We start from the raw sequence: 23,745 nt of genomic DNA, 5'->3' as shown, positions 1-23,745 counted from the left end.
GAAAATTTTTTTGATATTTATTTTTTAGTTATCGGCGGACACAACATCTTTGTTTGTATGTGGTGCTGAGAATCGAACCCGGGCCGCACGCATGCCAGGCGAGCGCGCTACCGCCTGAGCCACATCCCCAGCCCCCGGTGCTTTCATTTATTCAGTCTCTGGCTGCTGGTTGAGCCTTCTCTGTGCCCGGCCCTCCTGGGCCTTGGTGGGTGGTGGTGCCTAAAATAGCCCTGTCTCATGTCCCGTTCCCTCTCCTAACTCTGGTGTGTGTCCCCCACAGGTGACCAGCAATGGCAGCATTGGGAGGGACCCGCCAGCGGACACCCAACCCCAGAACCCACCACCCCAGCCAGCACCCAATGCCTGGCAGGTCATCAAAGGCGTGCTGTTCAGGTGAGCAGCTGGGGATTGGGTTTGTTCACTGGAGAACTTCAAGGAAAGCATAAGGGTCGGGTGCCGGGTTGAACGTCTTGAGTCCCCGTAACTTGACAGGCTGAGGCAGGAGGGTCACAAATTCGAGTCCAGCCTGGGCAAAACCCAGTCTCAAAATAAAGAATACAGTGTGGAGCACTTGCCTAGTATGGGTAACGCTCTGGGCCCAAGCCCTGGTGCCATTAAAAAAAGAAAAAACCGGGTGCAGTGGTGTACATAGGCCTGTAATCCCAGTGGTTTGGGAGGCTGAGGCAGGAAGGTTGCACGTTCAAATCCAGCCTCAGCAACTCTTGAGGCCCTGAGCAACTTAGTGAGACCCCACCTCAAAATGAAAAATAAAGACTGGTCTAGGAGTAAAGTGCCCCCATATTCAGTTGCCAGTACCCCCCTCCCCCCTGCCCCAGAAAAAAAAAACAAAGCGGAAGGAAGAAAGGAAGACTCACCTGAGGGTGAGGGTGATGCTCATTGCCCACTGGGAGAGGGTGACTTTTTTTTTAATATATATATATATATTTTTTTTAGTTGTAGATGGACACAATACTTTTATTTTATTTATTTATTTTTAATGTGGTGCTGAGGATCGAACCCAGCGCCTCACACGTGCTAGGCGGGCACTCTGCCCCTGAGCCACAGCCTCAGCCCAGAGGTTTACTTTTCGTGTGATAGAATTTCATTTTTTCGCAGTGCTGGGATGCACACAGGAGCCTGCGCTCACCACTGCTGAGCCACATCCCCAGCCCTCTTCTTTTTTTGTTCTGGGTCCTAATCTCTCTCTCTCTCTCTCTTTTTTTTTTTTTTTTTTAAAGAGTGAGAGATTGGGAGAGAGAGAGAGAATTTTAATATTTATTTTATTTTTTTAGTATTTGGCGGACACAACATCTTTGTCTGTATGTGGTGCTGAGGATCGAACCCGGGCCGCACGCATGCCAGGCGAGCGTGCTACCGCTTGAGCCACATCCCCAGCCCTCTCTTTTTTTTTTTAATGTTTATTTTTTAGTTTTAGGTGGACACAATATCTTTATTTTATTTTTATGTGGTGCTGAGGATCAAACCCAGGGCCTCACGCATGCCAGGCGAGCGCACTACCACTTGAGACACATCCCGAGCCCCCCTAATCTCTCTCTCTCTCTCTTTTTTTTTTTTTTTTTTTGGCAGTGCTGGGGATTGAACCCAGGTCCTTGTGCATGGGAGGCACAAACTCTATGAACTGAGCTATACCACCAGCACCCCCTGGGTCCTAATCTCTTATAAGGAATCCAGTCATGGTGGATTAGGACCTCATATAACCTGAGTAACATCTTAATTTCAATTTTATTCTGTTTTGTGGTACTGGGGATTGAATTTAGGGGTGCTCTGTCACTGTCACACATTCCTAACCCTTTTTATTTTTTGTTTTGCCACAGGGTCTCACTAAGCTTAATGAGAGCAGCTTTCAAATTTATGACCCCCTGCTTTGGCCTCCCAAGTAGCCGCAGTTCCAGTAGCTGTGCCTGGCCTTGCTTATTTAAAAGGTTTTTTTCATTGTGCTGAGGGTCAAATCCAGGGCCTCATGCATACTAAGCACATGTCTACTGCTAAATTGCCTATTGATTATTATTTATTATTATTGCCATCTCTAAACACAGTCACTGAGGTACTAAGAGTTATTCCTTCAATACAGGAATTTTGGGGAACACAACTCAGTCTGCAACCTCTATAGAGAAAATTTACTGTTTTAAGGTTGGGTGTATTGCTTAGTGATAGACCACTTGCCTAGTGTGCTCAGAACCCTGCCTTCAATCCCCACAAGTGCAAAAGAAGACAAAAATTGACCATTTTAACTATATATATGTATATTCTTTGTAAGGATGGTGGGGGGACCGGGAATTAAACCCAGAGACACTTTACCATTGAGGTACATCCCAAATCCTTTTTTTTTAATATATATATTTTTTTATTTTTTAGTTACCGTTGGACACAATACCTTTATTTTATTTATTTTTATGTGGTGCTGAGGATTGAACCCAGCACCACATAAAAATAATGTGAGCACATGCTAGGTGAGCACTTTACCACTGAGCCACAACCCCAGCCCCAGTCCTTTTAATGTTTTAATTCGAGACAGGGTCTTGCTAAATTGCTGGCCTCAAACTGGCTACCCTGCCTACGCTGTCAGAGTTGCTGGGATTACGGGTGTGTGCCATCATGTCCAGCTATTTTAAGCTTTTCTAAGTGTAAGCTCCTGTGGTATTAAGTGCATTCACATTGCCAGGTGAGATGGCACACTCCTGTAATCCCCGTGCCTTGGGAGGCTGAGGCAGGAGGATCACAAGTTCAAAGCCAGTCTGGGCAACTTAGCGAGACCCTGTTACAGAATAAAAAATAAAATGAACTAGGGTTGTAGCTCAGTGGTAAAGTATCCCTGGGTTCAATCCCTAGTACCCCCAAAATAAAAATAAAATAAAAAACAAAAAGACTGGGGTATATCTCAGTGATAGAGTGCCCAATTACACCCCCAGACTCCAACCAGATGCAAAAGTACATTTACTCCGATGCATGCCTGTCATGCTGTTCACCTTCCCAAACTGAAACCCACTAAATACAGACTCTGCACTTCGTTTTCTCACTGCCTTCTGACATGTATCTGTATACTTTCTGTGTGTGTACGAGTGCTTGTCTGTCTCTCTCTTTTTTTTTTAAGAGAGAGTGAGAGAGAAAGAACTTCAACATTTATTTTTTTTTTTAGTTTTCGGCGGACATAACATCTTTATTTGTATGTGGTGCTGAGGATCGAACCCGGGCCGCCCGCATGCCAGGCGAGCGCGCCACCGCTTGAGCTACCTCCCCAGCCCCATCTCTCTTTTTTTGGCACTAGAGATTGAACCCAGGGACGCTTTACCACTGAGCCACACCCCCAATTTTTAAATTTTGAGACAGGGTGTTGTTAAGTTGCCAAAGGTCTTGCTGAATTGCTGAGACTGGCCTTGACCTTGTGGTCCTCTGGATCACAGGCATGTACCACCATGTCTACTTCTGTCCCTGTGACTTTTTATTTATTTTTTTTTAATTTTTTAGTTGTAGTTGGACACATACCTTTGTTTTATTTATTTATTTTATATGTGGTGCTGAGGATCAAACCCAGGACCTCACATGTGCTTGGCAAGCGCTCTACTGCTGAGCTACAACCCCAGCCCCCTGTCCCTGTGACTTTTACTGCTTTGGTTAGCTCTGATGAACGGTCAGCCTTTGTTTTCCTGTGACAGGCGATGGTATCTTCTTGCGTATGGATTCTCATGTTCCTTCTAACAGTGGGACTCAGGGTTGTGCCCTCAGTGTCTAGTTGCCTGAAGTCTTGGGGGGATAATAGGTGGGAATGGGGTGGTATATCTGACACTTGGTTTTGTCCTTGTCTGTCTACACCTAATGACAGGCCCTTTTTCTGTTCTGTGCCCTTATTTACCCATCTGCAAAATGGACATTTCTTTGTTCTCTTCTTTTTGGAGAGGTCCTTCAGTAAAATGGTCAGAAGACCAGGCCATACAGTTAGGCAGTCATCTGTCTTCTTTCAGCTGTGAGAAATTACACAGCAGAAAGGTTTAAGTTTTGTTTTCTTCTTTTCCTTCAGAGGCACTCTACCACTGAGCCACATCTCCAACACTGTTTATATTTATTATTTGAGACAGGGTTTCACAAAGTTGCCTGGCTGGCCTCAAACTTGGGATCCTCTGGCCTTAGCCTCCTGAGTCGCTGGCATTACAGGTGTGCCCACCATTTCCTTAGCTAGAATGTCTGCACATCACCAGGGCTGGCCACAGGGAAGGCTGGGAAATGTAGTCTTTATTCTGGGGACCCAAGCACCTTGCTGAAAAGCAGTGATTCTGTTCCTAAAATGAAAGGAGGGTGATTCTGTGGGGGCAGGGATCCGTCTATAGATTGTTGGGCAGATCTGTAATTTATTAGATTTCCTCTAAATTTGTAAATCATATGTACTTATTGTACAAAATGAAACAATTTAGACAACATAGAAGAGTATAAAGAAAAATGAGGGGCCTGAGCTTAGCTCAGTGATACAACATTTCCCAAGTCCTGTGAAGCCATGTGGAGTCTGTGTACACCCTGCTCACAGGCTCCCGTCTACTTCATTATTTTGGAAGGGAGAGAAAGGAATGGAACACAAGGATGCTTTACCGAGCCTCATCTCCAGCCTTTTTTAAAATTTCTTATTTAGAGAAAGGGTCTCGCTAAATTGCCTAGGGGTTCGCCAAGTTCCTGAGGCTGGCTTTGAACTTGCCATCCTCTTGCCTCAGCCTCCCTAGTCACTGGGATCACAGGTGTGCGGTGCCACGCCTGGCTTTCCCATTTACTTTCAGTCATCCCTAGATTTCTTGGAATGCCTAACACAGTGCACATGCTGCATAAACAGGTGTTACACTGTACTGTTCAGGGAATAATGAGATGAAAAAGGTTTATACATGTTCAGAAGCAGTTTTTAATTTTGAATGCTTTCCATTTGCGGTTGGTTGATTTCACGTAAGTGAAACCTGCAGCTCTGGAGGGCCGACACTAAAGAAAAGACGGGACTGTTGGTTGGTGGCCATCTGGTGAGCACATACCTAGTAATTGGCCCTAAGCAGGTCACATTAGGATGCTCAAAGACAAACTTGTTTAAGAAAAATTATGAGCAACCTACGTGTCCAAAATAGCGAATTAGCAAACATCATTTGGAGCGGAGAAGGTTGGGGGCACCGGTGGCTCCGATCGCATGGGAGATCCGGCCCCAGGACGGCTCTGTCACCTCTCAGCTGTGGCATCTGCTCAGGTGATCACCTTTCCTGTGCCTCAGTTTCCACCTCACAGATGGGAGTGCTGACCAAGGGTCATCAAGTGGATTCTATGAGAATCCATGTCACCAGTGTGACATTGCTTTTCATTGCTTTCATTATAGGCTGGGGCTGGGGCTCAGCGGCAGAGCGCTTGCCTAGCATGTGTGAGCCCTGAGTTCGATCCTCAGCACCACAAAAAAAATAATTAAACGAAATATACCGTGTCCATGTACAGCTAAAAAATAACCCACAAAATCTGACACAGTTGTCAATCACATTCTGCCGTGGGACAGAGTCATCTGCCTGGTGTGCTCCAAGAGTGGCACATAGCCAGGCATGGTGGCACATCCTGTAATCCCGGTGGCTCAGGAGGATGGCAAGTTCAAAGCCAGCCTCAGCAACTTAGCAAGACCCTGTCTGAAAATAAAAAGGGCTGGGGCTGGGGCTCAGTGGTGGAGCACTCCTGGGTCAATCCTTGGAGTCCCATGGGCTACCGGGAGCTGTGCAGGAGAACTCTCTTCTGTGTGTTCAGCCCCTAAGCCTGGGCGTGCTCCTGCCACTGGCCCCCCAGGCTTCTCCACCCTGAGCTCCTTTCCCCGCTCCCTTCCCCGATGGTCATGTAAGGATTTAGGATCTTATTCTGTGTCACTCATTTTTCACAGCCCAGCAGCTCTGCATAGATTATTTGTGTCCTTCCCTTCATTTTTACAGAAGAAGCAGGCTGTATCACACACTGGCCTCTCCTTGGTGTTTTCTCATTAGCAAGGTATCTGAGAAATCTTTCTGCATCAGTACAGAAGGGAGCTTGCCGCGGATGAAAGAGCTCTAATACAGACTCACCGCAGGCTCATTTCCTCCCTGAGAACCAGCCGCGCCGCGGTCAGTTGGGTGGGTGCGCACAGACCATTTTGTCTGGAGTCATCCTTTTTTTTAAGGTGGACACAGTATCTTTATTTTACTTTTATGTGGTGCTGAGAATCGAACCCAGTGCCTCATGCATGCTAGGCGAGCGCGGTTACCCCTTGAGCCACATCCCCAGCCCTGGAGTCATCTTTTAAGGTGTTATTTTTTGGTTCAGAGGTAAACCCAGGGCCACCTAACCAGCCCCAGCACTTCTTATTATTTATTTTGAGATGGGGTCTTGTTAAGTTGCTGAGGGTCTTGCAAAGTTGCTGAGGCTGGCCTCAAACTTGTAGTCCTCTTGCCTCAGCCTCCCGAGTTGCTGGGATTACAGGTGTGCTCCACCACATCTGGCAGTGCTTTTTATTTTCAATTTTGATTTAGGGTCTCAATGGGTAGCCCCAGGCTGGCCTTGAAATTGTGAGCCTCCCAAGTAACTGGGATTAAAGGCATGCACCACCGCCGCTGCCCCTGCCTGTCTGCACCCCAGCACTGGAAGCCAGGGCCTTCGCACCTTAGGCACACACTCTACCTTTGAGTGCTTTTTTATTTTATTTTCAGACAGGTCTCACTACGTTTCCTAGGCTGGCCTCAAACTTGTCATCCTCCCATCTGTGTTGGAGTTCTTAAATTGAGCTTCAGGGTTTATTTTCAGGGTCCCATGAACTCCTCACAGCTTTAGGGAGATTATGTGAACTAGGCCCTGGGGACGGGTGGCATGTGAGCTTGTCCTCAGACTAGACCTGTGGTTGCTGGGGTGGAGATGGCCAGCACTGGGTGTATAAAGGAGTGGGGAGACGGAGGGTTTGGTTTAGTCTGTTTTTTCCCTCTCCATCACTCAGGGATTGAACTCAGGGGTGCTTCACCACAGAGCTACATCCCAGCCCTGTTTATTTATATTTTAAAACAAGGACTTACTAGGTGGCTGAGACTGGCTTTGAACTTATGATCCTCCTGCCTCGGCCTCTGGAGTCACTGGCGTGCATTCCGGTGTCCAGCTAGGAGGGTTTTTTTTTGTACCGGGAATTGAACTGAGTCACCTCCGCAGCCCATTTTGTATTTTATTTAGAGACAGGGTCTCGCGGAGTTGCTGAGCACCTTGTACCTGGCCAGCTAGGAGTTTTAATTTATGTCTTTTTATACATTTACGAGTTTCCAGCTGAGTATGGTGATGCACACCTGTAATCCCGGAGACTCGGGAGCCTGAGGCAGAAGGATCACAGGTTTGAGACCAACCTGGACCACTCTAGAGCACTCGTCTCAGAGTAAAATACAAAGGGTGCTCGGGATGTGGCTCAGTGGTGGAGCACTGGCCTAAGCCTGCTGAGACCCAGGGTTCAATTCCCAGTAATGAGAAAAAAGGGAAGAAATCATATTTACAATTTTTCTGAACTGGTGGCTGTAGGGCGGTAGTTGGGGTGGGAAGGAGGGAGGACTTAGAGTCTGTTTTATTTGCTTACTCGGGTAAATTGCAAAGTGTCAGGAGGGTCCAGGCCCCATAGGCCTGGCTCCATGAGCAGAGGACCGTGTCTGTGAGCCTTCCACAAAGGCCCTGAAGACCATGGTGACACATGTTCTCCAGAGAACTAGGCAATGGAGCCCCAGCCTGCCTGGTTTTATTCAGGGGACTTTCCTTCTGGGACCCAGGAGCCCAGAGGGATGGGGACCTCCGTGGGCTCCTCACTAGGCAGGACGGAGCTGCCTGTGGGTGTCTTTGCTCCCAAATGTTCCTGGGAGTATTTACTAAAATGGGAACTTCTCGTGGAGGCGGTTGGGTCCCCAGAGAATGCCAGCCGTGTGCCTCAGGGACTTTTTGGGGAGGCAGCAGGTGGCTGAGCTAGGCCACGGCCCCTGAGACCCCAGACCCCTGGGCCTCATGGCTTCTGCAGGCAGAGGCAAGTCCCTGCGCCTGACCGAGCTCAGCCGGGGGCAGCCCGCCCATGCCAGCGGGGCACCTTGTCCTTTTCCACTTTGCAGCTTTTGTTTTTGTGGTGCTGGGGATGGAGCCCAGGGCCTTGTGCATAACAGGTGGGTGTTCCCACCGAGCTGCACCCCAGCTCAAAATCCAGGCTTCTTAGCTGGACATGGTGGCACACGCCTGTAATCCCAGCCGCTGGGAGGCTGAGGCAAGAAGATAGCAAGTTTGAGGCCAGCCTCAGCAATTCAGTGAGGCCCTGTCTCAAATTTATAAAGGAGGCTGAGGATATGGCTCAGTGGTAGAGCACCCCTGGGCTCAGTCCCTAGTATCGGTCTCTCTGTTTTCCTCTCTCTCAGACACGCACACACTGAGCCACATCCCCAGCCCATTTTATGTTTTATTTAAAGACAGGGTCTCACCAAGTTGCTGAGGCTGGCTTTGAACTTGCATTCCTCTTGCCTCAGCCTCCTGAGCCTCTGGGATTACAGGTGTGTGCCACTGTGCCCAGCTTCTTTGTTGTTTTTTAGGAAGACAGGGTCTCGCTGTGTTGCCCAGGCTGGCCTGGAGCTCCTGGGCTCCAGGGATCCTCCTGCTTCGGCCTCCTGAAGAACTGGCACTTCAGGCATGCACCACCGCGCCTGGCTGGTTTTTTTTTTTCCCCTGAATATGAATATTTTTTATCAGAGCTTGGTTGGCTATGGATGCAAAACCTGCAGATACTGAGGGCCAAATGTATTCTCATTTTTTCAATATTTGTAATTAACAAATATAAAATGTGTTGATATATTCTTAGTATATTAATTGATTTTTCATTTTTGTTTTTTATTTTAAAAATTTTTTTCTAGTTGTAGATGGACAGACACAGTATCTTTGTTTTTATTTATCTTTATATATTAGTCGTAGGTGGACACAGTGCCTTTGACTAATTAATTTATTTTTGTGTGGGCTGAGGATGAAACCAGGGCCTCCCCTGTGCTAGGCAAGCGCTCCACCACTGAGCCACACAGCCCAGCTCCCTCTGCAGTTCTCGTTGAGGGCCGAGTGGGTCTGAAGGACCTCACCTTGTGGCTAAAAATGAGGACTAACCCATTACTTACCACCGTTTCTCCAGTTTTCGGTTGATTTGAAGTTTGAAAATGTTCCTTCTTGTAAGGTTTTGTGTCCCTGAAATATTGGGACTCCAGATTCTTAGGATTCTCTCACGCAGGGACCCCGGGGGTTGGGGCGGGTGCTTCTCAGGTGTGGGAGCTCGTGAGACCATGTGACCACCCAGAGCCCCTGGGGGAGTCAGGGTGGCCCCATGTGGAGCCAAGCAGTGCGGGGCCCCCAGCACCCACTGGCATCCGGGCCTATCTCCATACTTCATTTGGGGCCCTCTTGCCATCTCAGCCACCTTGTGACTGACTTTTTGGGGACCCTCCCCCACTTGGTCACAGCCCTAGCCAGACCCCAGAGCGCAGGTGCCCAGCAAGGCACTGGGTTGCTGGGGGCAGGCCTGTGGCTCAGCCGTGTGCTTCCTCCTCAGGATCTTCGTCATCTGGGCCATCAGCAGCTGGTTCCGCCGAGGGCCGGCCCCTCAGGACCAGACGGGCCCCGGGGGAGCCCCACGTGTCGCCAGCCGCAACCTGTTCCCCAAAGACACTTTAATGGTAACTGCTGGGTGGGAGGTGGTGTGGGTGGTGGAGGAGTGACAGTGCCGGGATGTCGGGAGGGAGCAGACCCTGGCCATCGCTGGCTTGTGAGCGGGCAGGGGCCGGGCCTGGGCCACCAGCAGGTGTAACCTGGGCCACGTGGAAGGAAATGGTGAGCTCCTTGGGCTTTTTGTTTTGTGCGGTTGATGTTGAGGCGGGACACCAAAGACTTCTCTTAGTTATTTAAAAACTGTCCCAGCAGGGCATTAGCTGTAATTCCAGAAGTCTGTCCAGCCCTTAGAGGTTGTGATGGGAGGCATGCAGGGAAGCGGGAGGGACAGGGACGGAGGGCCGGCACCAGGCAGCTCCGGAGCCTCCACTGTAGGCCTTGGCCTGGGCCTCTCCCTGGGGTTCTCCGTGGCTCCCAGGCAGCTTCCCAGGGTTCTGGTGGGAGGTGACCCCTGCAGAGCTGTTCTTGAGTAGGCCCTCAGGACTGCAGAAGACTAAGATGGCCTGGGCAAGGAGGGTGTTCTCCAAAGCCTGCCCCCTCCCAAGTCACTAGCCCTGGGGCCTGCAGATGAAGGGGGGCCAGTCGAGGAGGGGTTATCCAGGGAGGTCCTGCCTTTTAAATTTTTTTCTTTCTTTCTTTTTTTCTTTCCTTTTTTCCTTTCCTTTCCTTTTTTTTGGTACTGGTGTTTGAATCAGGGTGCTTTACCATTGAGCTATATTTTTTGTTTTGAGACAGGGTCTCACTAAGTTGCTGAGGCTGGTCAAACTTGTGATCCTCCTGCCTCAGCCTCCTAATTCAGGCATGCACCACCACACCTGGCTCCTGCCAGCCTGAGGTGCTTTGTGCTCATGGATGTCACAGACTCAGAGCAGGACAGGCAAACCTGTGTCAGTGTGCCGGCCCCTGCCCCCAGCTCTTCCCCTGCTCTTTATCCGTCAGCCTTCAGAGGCTCTGAGCTCTGCACTCTTCCTGACTCCACAGAACTTGCACGTGTACATCTCGGAGCACGAGCACTTTACAGACTTCAACGCCACATCGGCCCTGTTCTGGGAGCAGCACGACCTCGTGTACGGAGACTGGACTAGTGGCGAGAACGCCGACGGCTGCTACGAGCACTTCGCCGAGCTTGACATCCCGCAGGTGGGTGCCCGTGGTCCCGGCCCCACTGGGGACGCCTCCTGCGGGTCCAGCCCTGAGGTCCCTGGGCTTCCTCTGCCTCCTGAGGAGCTGGGTGGGGTGGAATTGGTGTGCGATTCTCCCAGCCGCATCCAAGATTGCGCGGCCCGAGCTTTAAGCAGTGAGAAGCGCAGTAATCGTCCTCCAGGGCCTCCTTGTCACCTCCAGGGCCTTTCGTCACCTCCAGGCCCTCTTCGTCATCTCCAGACCCTCTTCGTCACCTCCAGGGCCTCCTCGTCACCAGCGTGTCAGGAAGCCCAGTGTCAGAATAATGTTGACCAAGCACTCACCCAGCAGGGAAACCTGCCGCACCCCATGAGGGAGCAACTATTGCTGTCCCCATTTGACTGGCAGGGAAACGGGGGTACAGAGAAGTGTGGCGACTTCCCCAGGGTCACGTAGCTTGTGAGAAATCCAAACTTGGGGTCTCCGTCTCTGGACACTGGCAGCTTAGGTTCAAATCGAGCCTCTTCGAGGAAGCCCTCCTGCCACTCGGGCTTGGTCACACTCCCTCTCTGGGTCCTCATAGCCGGCAGGACTTCCCATCTTTCCCTGTCCACTCTGGGTCTTCCTGTTTGGGGACAGATCTTCCTCCCTCGTAATGTTTGAGCCCTGTGAGGGTTAAGTCTGCAGCCAGTTCAGTCACGTCTGTGTCCCTGTCACTGTAGCCCAGCAGGGCGCCAAGCACAGGCTGTGGAGCAGCGAGGAGCCTCCCTGGTTTGAGCCTCGGCCTCTTCTCAGCAGGCCTTCTCAGCCTCCAGGAGTGTGGGGCGCCTCTGCCCTGTCTGTGTGGCTGGAGGATGTGGATGCAGTCTTAGGCAGGTGACACCGCCTGCCAGGATACCAAGCCCAGGCCCCACCCCAAGGCCGAGAGGAGGCTGGGGACTGGCCAGCCACGGGCGAGAGCTACTCCCATGGACTTGGGTGTTCCCTCCTTCAAAGTTTCGGGGTGCAGTCAGGGATGGACTTCACAGGCAGGACCTGGTGCCGAGTGAGTCCCAGCTCTGCTGAGAGCTGCCCGGGGCCCTCCACTCCAAGCTCGGGCAGCCTGCGTCCCCTCAGCCTTGGTTTCCTCGTCTGTATCCAGCGAGAGCAGCCCCTTCCCGCAGATGGGGAGGGTTAGCCCAAGAAAGGCTTTGGTGGAGCTGGGCCGTGGGAGGCAGGACAAAGAACGTGGAGGGGACAGTGTGTCGTGGGGTGGTCCCAGGAGCCTGCACCCTGAGTTCTGGTCCACTTACTCGTCCCCGTATTCTTTTTTTTTTTTTTGGTATGGACCTGGGGATGGAGCCAGGGCCCTCTACCGCTCCGCTACATCCCAGCCCTTTTCTGAATTGTTCTTTGAGGCACGGTCTTGCTAAATTGCTGAGCTGTTCTCAAACTTGGGTCCTCTTGCCTCAGCCTCCCAAGTAGCAGGGATTACGGGTGTGTGCCTCTGTGCCTGGCTTCACCCTGTATTCTTTAACCCCTTCATGTGAACCCCAGTTGTCTCCTCTGCAAAATGGGGTTGTAATGTGACCGACTCACGGCACAGGGCTGATGTGTGACTGTTCACTCCGGTAGGGGGACACTGGGAGGGGCCTAGGGCAGGGGGATTGTGGTAAGAGCTGGTGTTTGTGGGCCTTGTCTTCCTGCCTGGTGGGTGATGGTTGTTGTTGGTGGCGGTGACCAAGGCCTCACTGTGCCTTGTGGACCCTGCTGGGTGCTCTGGGTCCTCCCTGCAGTGTGGTCTGGTCAGGGTAGCGCCATGCTGACCCACGTCCTTTAGGTGGACACCGAGGTCCGGCGGGGAAGCCGAGCTGGAATGAACTCCGCATCTGGCCTGGTGTTTGCTCTGAGCCGCCCAGCTGCTCTGCCCACCCCGGCCCTCGTAAACAGCTGGAGAAGTGGGGACAGCAGCTTCTGGGAGAGGTGACTGGCAGGGCTTCCGTGCTCCTTCTGCCCAGTGGCCCGCCCAGCTGCCCGTCTGTCTTCCAGAGCGTGCAACAGAATGGCTCCATCTACATCCACGTCTACTTCACCAAGAGCGGCTTCCACCCCGACCCCCGGCAGAAGGCCCTGTACCGCCGGCTCGCCACGGTCCACATGTCCCGGAGTAAGTAGTCACTCCCGACAGCCAGGACCATCCACAAGGGGCCCGGCCTCCTGGGGCCCAGGCTGGAGTGGCGGACAGTGAATCCCAGGTCAGGAAGGGCAAGCTGCGGCCCATGCCTAGGGAGGCCCGGGCCGACAGACACACTCACACCACCACCCCTCACGTACCCTGTGGCCTCAGCACCCAGACCACAGAGGAGTGAGCTAGGAAGAGCAGGTGGAGGTGGGGACTTCAGGAGGGAGAGAGTGTTCCAGGGGTGGCGGGTGACTCGCGCACAGCCTGGGCTGGTGAAGCTGATGCTCAGGTGCCCCGTGGACAGCGCAGGGTACATGGCAGGGGAGCGGGGTAGGGCTTGGCACGGGAATGGCATCTTTTTCATTGTGTTTGTGGAGGTGCAGCTTCTGTGTGCAGGTGCTGGGGGCGCACACTGTCTTTGGGGGAGTCTCTATGCGTGTGTTTTGTGGAACGTTGCCTGGCTCCCAGGTGGCCCGGTCATTTGGGTCCTGCAGTAAGGTCTGAGTCAAGCTCGTCCCTGAGGAAGGCATGGTGAGGGGCCTTGCAGCTGGATGAGGCCTTCTGTTTCAAGGACTGTCCCCCTACTTTCATGCGGTCTGGTGGCCTGGGCAGTGCTAGGCACGCACTGGGAGAATCTTGATTGGGTGGACAAACCTCGGGGCACCATCAACTGACCCTGGGCAGAGCTGGATGCTTATGGCCTCTTTTGTGTGTGTGCAGGGATTGAGCCCAGCCACAGAGCCACATCCCCAGCCCTTTTTTTAGTTTTAGACAGGATCTTGCTGAGTTGCCCAGGCTGGTGACAAACTTGTGATCCTCCTGCCTCAGCCTCCCGAGTTCTGGGATTACAGATGTGGGTCACTGCACCTGGCTGTTCGTAACTTCTGACACAGCCTATATGGAAACCAGTTTTATTTCTCTCCACTCAGCGCATCTGGTTGACTATTTTTCAGATCTCCTATTGCACATATATGGTTTAAAATTCAAATACTATGTCAGGTGCGCCAAGCCCAGGCTCCCGTCCGCCCCTTCTCCTCCTCCTGGCCGCCACAGCCAGCCTCAGTAGAGATCCACTGAGCTCTTTATCCTGCTCCTTCACCCCAGGGCTCCCACTGACAAGTTAATACTGGAGTTTCTTTTTTTGTTGTTGGTCCTGAGGATTGAACCCAGGGGTGCTGTACCCCTGGGCTGCGGCCCCAGCACTTTTCTTAGACGTTTTTGACTGTGTGACTGTTACTTGTATCTGAACCATTCAGTGAGTCGCCTTTTTTAAAATTTCTTTCTGCCTAACTTCACATTTTCCAGGAAGCTAATAATTGTCTTTACCTGGCTTTTTGGGCTACTTCCTTGAGTCCATGGTCTCCTGTCGGCACCCAGAGAAACCTCACTGTCCCTGGGTTCCAGCAGCTCTGGAGAATGGCTCTTCTGAAATCCCATCCCCCGTTCCCCTACCTTGGGTTTTGTTTACTCCCTGGAGCTTTTATTTTATTAAGCACTATTCCCAGCGCCCCTGTGGGCTTGGTCAGACCCACCTGGCTGTTTGGGATAGCACTGTGACAGATGTCATGGTTTTCATATGCGTCAGGCCTTCCCTGTTCCCTTTGTTAAAAAAAGATCCTGAAGGATGGTCATTCTGTAAAAGAAAGTCCGTGAGCTCATGTCAGTCACCAAAACTGACTTGGAAAAGTCCCCTGGAGTTTGCCAGTCACGTTCTAAGCCAGTGTGCCTGGGAGCGCGTTCAGCTGCCGGCTGGCTTCCCTGAGAAGGAGCTGGGAAGAAGTGGGAGAGGTGGCCTGAGAGGCTGTGACCTACCAGGATGGTCCCGTGGATATGTCGGGGTCAGGGTGGAGGTCAAAATGTGTGACACCTCAGAGGTTGCCCTGCATGTAGCCCAGGTGGGTCCCTGCTACCTTCGCTTGCTGCTCACCTGATCATCCTGGTGAGCTGTCGGATGCCTGTGTTTGCTGGGGTTTTGACTTGGGGGAGTGTGGCTTGTGCAGTGAGGTTGCTCATGGGCAGTGTGACAGAGGTCAAAATGTCTGTGAAGTAGGCCTGCAGCCAGTAGACTGAAAAGCCACCCAAGGCCACCCAGGCCTCCCCCCAGCCCCAGTCTGTGCTGGGACCCCTCAGAGAAGGGACATAGAAGGACTTGGACTTAGCTACCTTTGCCACAGGGTGAAGAATGAGGATGTGATCAAAAAAGCCCCTTTCGTTCCCCAAAGGCCAGCATCCGGGTCCAGAGTAGCCCTGTGTGGGGAGGTGCAGTGTGAGCCAGAGGCTTGAAGTTCCTCCTGGAAAAGAGCCAGCAGTAAAGGGGCAAATGAAACCAGCGGGTTTATGTTAATGGCACGAGGTTGAGCTCAGTGGCACCTGTCATTTCCACGCGGAATCAGTGTGGGAACGAAGGTGAGGCCAAGAGCACACCACGCCCACAGCCCGCCTCCCGCTGACCAGCCACGCTTTCAGTGCTCAGTGGTCGCAGGGGCCAGGGCCCCCATGCTGGGTGATGCAGCTCTAGAAGCTAAATCTGGAGAACAGGAGGCTCTCTGCTCCCCGTGGCAGCCGGGCCCATCTCCTGTTAGAGCCGGGCCCTCTCCATGCTCCCGCCCAGCACTGCCCCCTCCCTCCCTGGTCGCCTCTCCCAGGTGAAGATGGCGCAGGGCACGTCCTTCTAGAGTTCGTTCTCTAGGATGCCCACCCTCAGTGCTCACTGCTCTCCTGGGACATGGGGCCAGGTCTCAAATTAGTTAATTCTCTCTCTCTCTTTCTTCCTTTCTTCCTTCCTTTCTCTCCTTTCTTTTTTGAGATGGGGTCTCCCAGTGTTTCCCAGGCTGGTCCTGATCTCCTGGGCCCAAGTGACTCTCCTGCCTGGGCCTCCAAACACTGGACCTGCAGGTGCACACCCCAGGCCCAGCTTCAGAGCTGGTTAGAGAGAGACGGTGGCGCTCGTGTTAGTGACAGCAGGCCTGGTCCTCCTTTCCAGAGCCCAGGGAGGGACTCGACTCGGCATCCCTTAGCTTGCAGGAGTCAGATCCAGGGCTGTCTCCAGAGCCCTCGTGGTGGCCAGCTCCTTTGACCAGCTCCCCTCCCTCCCTGGCTGCGGGCAGGACGGAGAAGGTCACAGCAGGAGAAGGTCACAGGCAGCTCTTCTTCCCCATGAAAGGGAATAAGAAGATGTCCCCGTGGCCAGGAGTGGGGCGACGGGCACGAGTGAGCGCCCCCCTTCCCAGCGAGTCCTGGCAGTGCCCAGGACAGGGCTCACAGAGCCTGGGGCCTTCGTGAGAGGAGTGGGGGCGGCCCTGGCTGGGGTGTCACGGCCCCGGGACGCCTCTCATGTTGGCGCTCCAGGCCTTCTCGGGGCTCCGTCTGCAGCCTGCCTCGTCATGACCGAGTGTGTGGCCATCCCAGCCTGTGGTGTGCGCGTCAGTGTTTGAAATCAGCCGCGACTGCTGCATGGGCTTGGGTGGGACACAGGGGCAGTGGGCTTGCGTCGCCGAGGGCTGTGATGAAACAGCTGGGAGGGGAGTGTGCTCAGGGGAGTCGCTGAGGATGGGACAGTTAACCTGGGACTTGCAGGCTGAGAAGGGGCCATCCATGAAGACTGCAGGGGACAGTCACAGGGAGACGGAGCAGCCATCCAGAGGCTCAGGCAGGGGTGATGGAGGTCAGCTCAGGGTGCTACCCACCCAGCAGTCCCCCGACAGAGGTCAGGGGGCGTGGCCTCTGAGAGGCCAGTGAGAAGGCAAGCCCTGTCATCCAGGTGGGGGCCCTGGGCTGGCTGGGTGGGTGGAGAGGCCAGAGGACCATCGGATGTGTGGTGCAGGCAGTGGCGGCCTCCACTGGGTGAGCAGAGGCCTAGTCTCTGGACATGCAGGTGCCCGTGCCCGAGGCCTCACGTCCCCATATTTCCCCTCCCCCGCCACCTGCAGTGATCAACAAATACAAGCGCAGGCGATTTCAGAAAACCAAAAACCTGCTGACGGGAGAGACGGAAGCCGACCCAGAAATGATCAAGGTAACTGTGAGTGGGGCTGTGGGCGTCGTAGGGACCAGCTGGGTCGGTCACCCTCAGCTGGCAGCCCCATGGCTCACGGCTCCCCTGAGCTGGGATGCGCTGGTCCACCACACCTCCCTCAGCCTCCCTTTCCTTACCTGGAAAGGGGTTGGGAATCAGGTGGAGTGGGGAGGTCTACCGGTACGCCTCTCGCTGGCTCTGTGAGGGGGTCCTGCACCAGTTCCATTTCACAGGGAGACACGTGCCCAAGTCTCAGCCAAGCAGCGGTGGGGCGGGACTCACACCCAGGTTGCTGGCGCAGAGGAGAGGCCCGGGGATGCAGCCAGGGGGAGCTGTGGGCTGCAGGTCCTGGTGGGCTGGGCAGCAGGGGGACCCGCAGGATGGGAGTCTTGCTTCCTGGGTGGTCCTGGGAGGAGGAAGTATGCCACTCAGGAGCCTGTGGAGCCACCATCTCAAGGCAGGGCCTTGCCCCTACCTGAAGTGTGGGCTTCACTCTTCTGTCCCCCTGGTAAGAGGATCTCAGGGGTCTGAAGACTGGCCTTGGGTGGGCCAGGGCGAGTCCTCTGCCCCTGGCTGTGGTTGTGGAGAGCCAGCCTTCGTGACAGTCGGGTGTTGAGGAGGAGGTGTGTGGAGCAGCTGCCACCAGCCCCTGTGCTCCCCCGAGCCCACTGCCGTCCCCATCTTCCCGCAGAGGGCCGAGGACTACGGGCCCGTGGAGGTGATTTCCCACTGGCACCCCAACATCACCATCAACATCGTGGACGACCACACGCCGTGGGTGAAGGGCAGCGTGCCGCCCCCGCTAGACCAGTGTAAGCCCAGCCCAGCGGCAGCCTGCAGAGGCCTGGGAGGGTGCTCGAGTCCATTTCCTGTCTCACCCCGGGAGACCTTCCTAAGTCCTTGCCCTCCCTGGACTCCAAGCCCTGTCTTGCCTCTGCTCTCCTCTCACTCCCACGCCCCTGGTGACCCAGGACCAGCTACCACTGGTGACCAGCTGCCGGGTGCCAATCCGTCTGCAGCAGGTTTCATCCATCACAAGCATTTTCAAAAACTTCATCTGCTGCCGGCTTTGGCAGCTGAGGCAGTTCTGACTGATTCCGTAAAGCCCACGACACGGGGTCACCCCGGGGCACCTGGCTGCGACCTTCACCCAGGCCCCTCTGCTGAGGTTAGGGGCTCTCACACAGCCCAGAAATGGCCCTTGGCCTCCAGTGTTTGTCATAAGGGCCATCCTGGGTCCCTGTCCCCAGCTGGCTGAGCAGTGCCCCGCCCTGTGTGCCCCCAGACGTGAAGTTCGACGCGGTCAGCGGGGACTACTACCCCATCATCTACTTCAACGACTACTGGAACCTGCAGAAGGACTACTACCCCATCAACGAGAGCCTGGCCAGCCTGCCGCTGCGCGTCTCCTTCTGCCCGCTGTCGCTCTGGCGCTGGCAGCTCTACGCGGCCCAGAGCACCAAGTCGCCCTGGAACTTCCTGGGTGACGAGCTGTACGAGCAGTCAGACGAGGAGCAGGACTCGGTGAAGGTGAGCTGGCTCCTCCTGGCTGCAGAGGCCAAGAGGAAGTGGCCCGTGGGCTGGGGACTCCCTGCAGCCCCTCCTGCCCCCCAGTTCAAACTGCCTGGACCCTTCCCTGCAGGGCCCTGCCTGGCCTGGGGCCTTGCCGCCGGCTCTGTCAGCCCGTCACTGGGCCGGGCCCTCTGGATCTGGACCCGCCCCACCCTGTCTCCCCGACTTCACATCCCTGCCCTAAGTGCCTTCCTGTGGCCATCTGTCAACCTGGCTGTGTGACATTGAAACTAGGCTCTGTGTGCCTGAGGCTGTGGTTGCCGTTGGGTTTCTGTTCCTCGCTGTCCCTCTGTGTCCCTTGCCCCACCCCTCTCCCTGTCTCTGCCTCTCCCTGTGTCTTCTCCCGTCTCTGTATCATGTCTTCGTCCCCGTGTGTCCTTCTCTGACCAGCTGTCCTCCTGGCTGGTGCTGGCTCTTCCTCTCTGGAAGGCCCCAGGGGCGGGCCTGGGGATTGTCAACAGGTCCTGTCTGGGGTGCCCTGGGACAGGAGGGCAGCTCTGAGCAGGAGCAGGCAGTGCTCATGGCCCTTCCCCCAGGTTGCCCTCCTGGAGACCAACCCCTACCTGCTGGCGCTCACCATCATCGTGTCCATCGTCCACAGTGTCTTTGAGTTCCTGGCCTTCAAGAACGGTAGGTGTGGGACCCCAGGGCTCTGAGAGACCTGTGGGGCCTGGGGATGGGAGGGCGCAGGGCAGGGAATCGGGGTGCCTTTTCCTCCCCATACCTCCCCCTACCTGGGATCTCTCAGCTCCAGTTTCCAGAAGCCTGGTGAGCTGGGGAGGGACAGTGACCCCAAAAGTCCCAACCCAGAAACTCCCACCCACCAGCTGAGGGAGGGGTTGGACCTGCTGCTCAGGCCGAGGCCAGGATGCACCAGCAGGAACAGGCCGGGGAACTCCAAGGCCTAGAGCAGGGAAGCCCCAGAGCGGCTCCTGGTCTGCCTGGTAGGCCGCCTCCCGTCAGCCCCCCGCCCTCCTGGCGGGAAGGCAGGAGTCCCGTGAAGGCAGAGTTCTGAGGACGACCATGCTGGCCCTGAGGAGGCTGTCATCACCCCTCAGGTACAACAGAGGAGGCAGAGGTCAGAGCTTAGGCCATTTGCCAACGTCACCCAAAGTTTCAGCCTGTTTTACCCTCGTGGCCAGGGTCCCCAGGAGGAGGGGGTGCCTGCACCTACTGTCCAGAAGAACGTAGTGTCCCACTGTAGTCCCTGATGTGACCTCCATGGGGACCTGGTTAGCTGTCACATGGAGCTTCACTAGACACTGCCTCACCAAACCCTCTGCCCACCCTGGGCAGGTCTGCTGGGCTCTTCCTGTCCAGAAGAGGGAGGAAGCTCATGGAGGTGTGGGCGCTCCCCTTGGTCCCTGCAGGAGTGGAGCAGTTGCTTTCTGCCCTAGGAGGGACTCAGCCACCCCTCCCACCAGAACTTGCCTCCCCACCATTCTTACCAGTGGGCCTGAGGGTTGGTGTGGTGGGCTGAGCAGAGTGGGCCAGGTCCACAGCCCGAGTGCCAGTGGGCCCTGTGTGACTGCGGCCTGGCCTTGCTGCTGTGAGCCAGGCTGTGGTGTGGCCCTCCTGTGGTTGCACTTGTCACCCTGTCAGCCTGGCTGGGCTCGGAGGGGTGTGGTTGACCTGAGTTTCCCAGGTTGGAGACTAGAGCCCAAGGGTGTCCACAGTCCATTTCCTTCATGGTTTAGCACGAGGGGAGCTGGAGGAGGTCCCCAAGCCTGTGCCCCAGACCTTCCTATCCCAGGAGGCAGGGTGGGCCGTGGTGTGGCAGGCCAGCATCTGTCCAGGCTCCACCCTACCCGGCTGTGACCCCCAGCACTATGCACAATGAGCATCTGTCTGACATCAGGCAAGGGACGGCACGTGGGGGTACTGGGTGCTCCTGTTCTGCATGGGGACCTCAGAGGTCCTGCCTGCTCGTGGCGTGGAGGCCACCAGTGCAGAGAGGCCCTTCCTGGGGGAGCGCAGTGCTCGTCTGCCCGCGGAGGGCCCTCACGCCCCGCCTCGGCTCGCAGATATCCAGTTCTGGAACAGCCGGCAGTCCCTGGAGGGCCTGTCTGTGCGCTCCGTGTTCTTCGGCGTTTTCCAGTCCTTCGTGGTCCTCCTCTACATCCTGGACAACGAGACCAACTTTGTGGTCCAGGTCAGCGTCTTCATCGGGGTTCTCATCGACCTGTGGAAGATCACCAAGGTCATGGATGTCCGGGTACGTCGGGGCGGTCAGGGGCGGGGGCCTCCTCCCAGCCTGGGCCTGGAGCTGGCCTCTGGGGCTTTCCCGACGCTGCTGCACTCCAGGACGAGGGGATTTTCACACCAGGGGATTTTTTTGGGTCATACGTCGGCCAGGGGAACTGGGAACAGTGGGGAGGGCATGGTCTGGTTCTGGCTTGGGGGCCGCAGGGGCCAGGGCCACCACTGACACCACTTCTTTCCTGTGTGCAGCTGGACCGGGAGCACAGGGTGGCGGGGATCTTCCCCTGCCCGACCTTCAAAGACAAGTCCACGTACATCGAGTCCTCTACCAAGGTGTACGACGACGTGAGTGTCCCCTGCAGCCCCAGGGAACAGTGTCCAAGCAGCTACACTCCTGAGGAGCGGGGACTGAGCCATCAGCCTGCCAGCTGCTGAGCCCACACTTTAGGGCCTATGCCACACCCTGTGTCCCCTGCCTGCGTATCTACTTCCTGGCCAAGTCCAGAGTTCCCAGGGCTACCTGGAAATTCCCCCAGCCCAACTTGCCAGGCCAGGTATGGGATGGGAACAAGGGTGCTAGGTGGGGCCCTCAGAGCCAGCCACAGCCCTGCCTGTGACCCCACAGATGGCCTTCCGGTACCTGTCATGGATCCTCTTCCCGCTCCTGGGCTGCTACGCCGTCTACAGCCTCCTGTACCTGGAGCACAAGGGCTGGTACTCCTGGGTGCTGAGCATGCTCTACGGCTTCCTGCTGACCTTTGGTGAGCCCCCGCCGACAGGGCAGGGCCTCGCTGGTGGACAGTCCCAGGCCCTCTCTGGGCAGTACCAGAACACAGTGGGGATCCAGTCGGTTGGGCCTGCTCTCCCCAGGCTTGGCCATCATTAGGGGAGTCAGACCTGTCCCACAGAGCGGTACCCAGGGTAGAGAGGTGGGATGTGGGGACCTAGGGGCGCCCTGGCCCCATTTGTGGTGAGGAGGGCAGATCGCGGGTGCTACTTAGAGGGAACTGGGGAGGCCACTCTCGGGACGGTGTCCAAACTGGGGCTAAACAGTGCCAGGGAGGGGACCACACAAAGATCTCACGGCAGAGGGCAGAGGACATGCAAATGCCCCAAGGCAGGGATGCAGCGGGGTTGTGGGTGGCGAGGAGGCCAGTGGGGCTGGACTCCGGGGCCCTGGAGCACTCCAAGGCCAGGAGCACCCGCGTCCCCGCACTCAGGGTGCCCTTCGCTCTCACACAGGCTTCATCACCATGACACCCCAGCTCTTTATCAACTACAAGCTCAAGTCCGTGGCCCACCTGCCGTGGCGCATGCTCACCTACAAGGCCCTGAACACCTTCATCGATGACCTGTTCGCCTTTGTCATCAAGATGCCCGTCATGTACCGGATCGGCTGCCTACGGGACGGTGAGGCCTGGGGATGGGGCTCAGGCCCCGGGTCAGGGGGTAATGATCCTGGGCTGGGGCTGGCATGCGGGCGAACCCAGGCCTGAGGACCCTGTCCCGCTGCCATCCACAGACGTGGTCTTCTTCATCTACCTCTACCAACGGTGGATCTACCGCGTCGACCCCACCCGCGTGAACGAGTTCGGCATGAGTGGCGAGGACCCCGCAGCCGCTGCCCCCGTGGCCCAGGCCCCCACGGCAGCAGGGGCCCTCGCACCATCAGCCCCCACAGCCACCGCTGCCAGGGAGGAGGCCCCCGTGTCCCTGCCCACCCAGCCCACTCAGGGGGCCAGCCCCGCCACTGAGCCCCAGGATGCCCCTCCAAAGCCAGCAGAGGACAAGAAAAAGGATTAGCCCTACTGGTCTTCCTCGTCCACTCCGGTTCCTGGCGACCACCACCCCTGCCGACCTGGCCCCTGCCGCCCCTTCCTGTCGCCCTCTCCCTGGACAGATTGGGCAGGCGGCAGGAGGCCCCCTTGGGCCAGGGCCCAGCGTGTGACACGGGGCCGGGGCGGGCTGGGCTCGTAGTTGTGGAGGCGCCGTCTGTCTGTCTGTCCTGTTCCAGCCATCTCGCCCTGCCAGCCCAGCCCTGCTGGGAATCATGGTGAAGCCGATGTGGCGCTGCCGAGGGGGGCCAGGTGGGGAGGGGCCGGGGCCCCTCTGTGGGACGCCCGCAGTCATCCATTGTCTTGTCCCTTGTCCGACCACCCCCTCCTCCCAGACCGCCACCCTTAACACAGTCTGGATTTAATAAATTCATGTGGGTGTTTAACTTAAGCTCAGCTGCCGCTCCCTGCCTGCCTTCCTCTGCCCCGCAGAGCCTCTCCTGGGGCCCGGGGCTCTCCTGGCTTCCAGAGGGAGAACGCCTGGTGCAGGATGCAGAGTGGGGGGAATAGTGGCCCCAGGGAGTCGCGCCTCGGGACCAGGCCCCTCTCTCACTCTCCCCTCCCACTGCCCTCGAGGGGCTTCTGAAACTGTCTCAGACTCCGGGGAAGCTGCCCCGTGGCAGGCCAGCCCCCACCCCACCACCAGGCAGGGCCAGGAGCGCTGCTCACAGGAGGCCTCCTCCTGACTCAGGGCAGCTGCTGGGAGGGACGCTATGCTCAGGTTTCCTGCTCGCAGTGTGACGTGTCATGACACGTACCTGATGTGCTGCCGCTCACCTCAGCTGTGGCAGGGAGCAGCACCCCAACTGCTGCAGCACCAGGCGTGGAGGCTGCCTGCCGAGGACCCGCTCCGCTCCCGGGTGTGATGCTTGTGCCGCCTCTGCAGGTCACGAGCTGGGACTTTGCCCGCTGGAAGTGAGGTGGCTGGGCTCCTGCACCCTGGAGGGGTGGACCCCGGTCACCTGCATCTGTGGAAGGGTTGGTTTCTTAGCTCAGAGGAGGCCGGGCTGAGGGCCACTTTGTAGGCTCTCCTTGCTTCCCAGTCTGCAGAGCCTGGCTGGAGGGAAGCACCTGCGAGGTGTCCGTGCTCACTGAGCCCATGTGTGGCACTGTGGGCAGCTCTGTCCCTCAGCCTAGATCTGCCT

General features: G+C 56.1%; 1 protein-coding gene and 1 non-coding gene across 2 annotated transcripts in view; one reads left to right on the top strand and one right to left on the bottom strand.

Annotated features, from left to right (window-relative positions):
• The window catches only part of Clptm1 (CLPTM1 regulator of GABA type A receptor forward trafficking), a 28,664-nt gene extending 6,006 nt beyond the window's left edge, over window positions 1-22,658 (top strand). The window contains exons 2-14 of the mRNA XM_076837923.1: window positions 281-393; window positions 9,578-9,701; window positions 10,675-10,833; window positions 12,844-12,961; window positions 16,906-16,991; window positions 17,683-17,803; window positions 18,277-18,521; window positions 19,100-19,193; window positions 20,588-20,778; window positions 21,015-21,110; window positions 21,391-21,526; window positions 22,008-22,175; window positions 22,288-22,658. Coding sequence (XP_076694038.1) covers window positions 281-393; window positions 9,578-9,701; window positions 10,675-10,833; window positions 12,844-12,961; window positions 16,906-16,991; window positions 17,683-17,803; window positions 18,277-18,521; window positions 19,100-19,193; window positions 20,588-20,778; window positions 21,015-21,110; window positions 21,391-21,526; window positions 22,008-22,175; window positions 22,288-22,568 — 1,932 coding nt within the window. The 3' untranslated portion in view covers window positions 22,569-22,658. The remainder of the gene's footprint in view (window positions 1-280; window positions 394-9,577; window positions 9,702-10,674; window positions 10,834-12,843; window positions 12,962-16,905; window positions 16,992-17,682; window positions 17,804-18,276; window positions 18,522-19,099; window positions 19,194-20,587; window positions 20,779-21,014; window positions 21,111-21,390; window positions 21,527-22,007; window positions 22,176-22,287) is intronic.
• Trnag-ccc (transfer RNA glycine (anticodon CCC)) lies at window positions 1,582-1,654 on the bottom strand. The gene has a single exon. It is a non-coding gene; the product is annotated as a tRNA-Gly (tRNA).
• Window positions 22,659-23,745: the final 1,087 nt, after the last annotated feature.

This window comes from Callospermophilus lateralis, chromosome 18 (assembly GCF_048772815.1).
Source record: "Callospermophilus lateralis isolate mCalLat2 chromosome 18, mCalLat2.hap1, whole genome shotgun sequence".
Lineage (NCBI taxonomy): Eukaryota > Metazoa > Chordata > Mammalia > Rodentia > Sciuridae > Callospermophilus > Callospermophilus lateralis.
The sequence above is the reverse complement of the archived record's forward strand: the minus strand, read 5'-3'. Positions and strand labels throughout refer to the sequence as shown.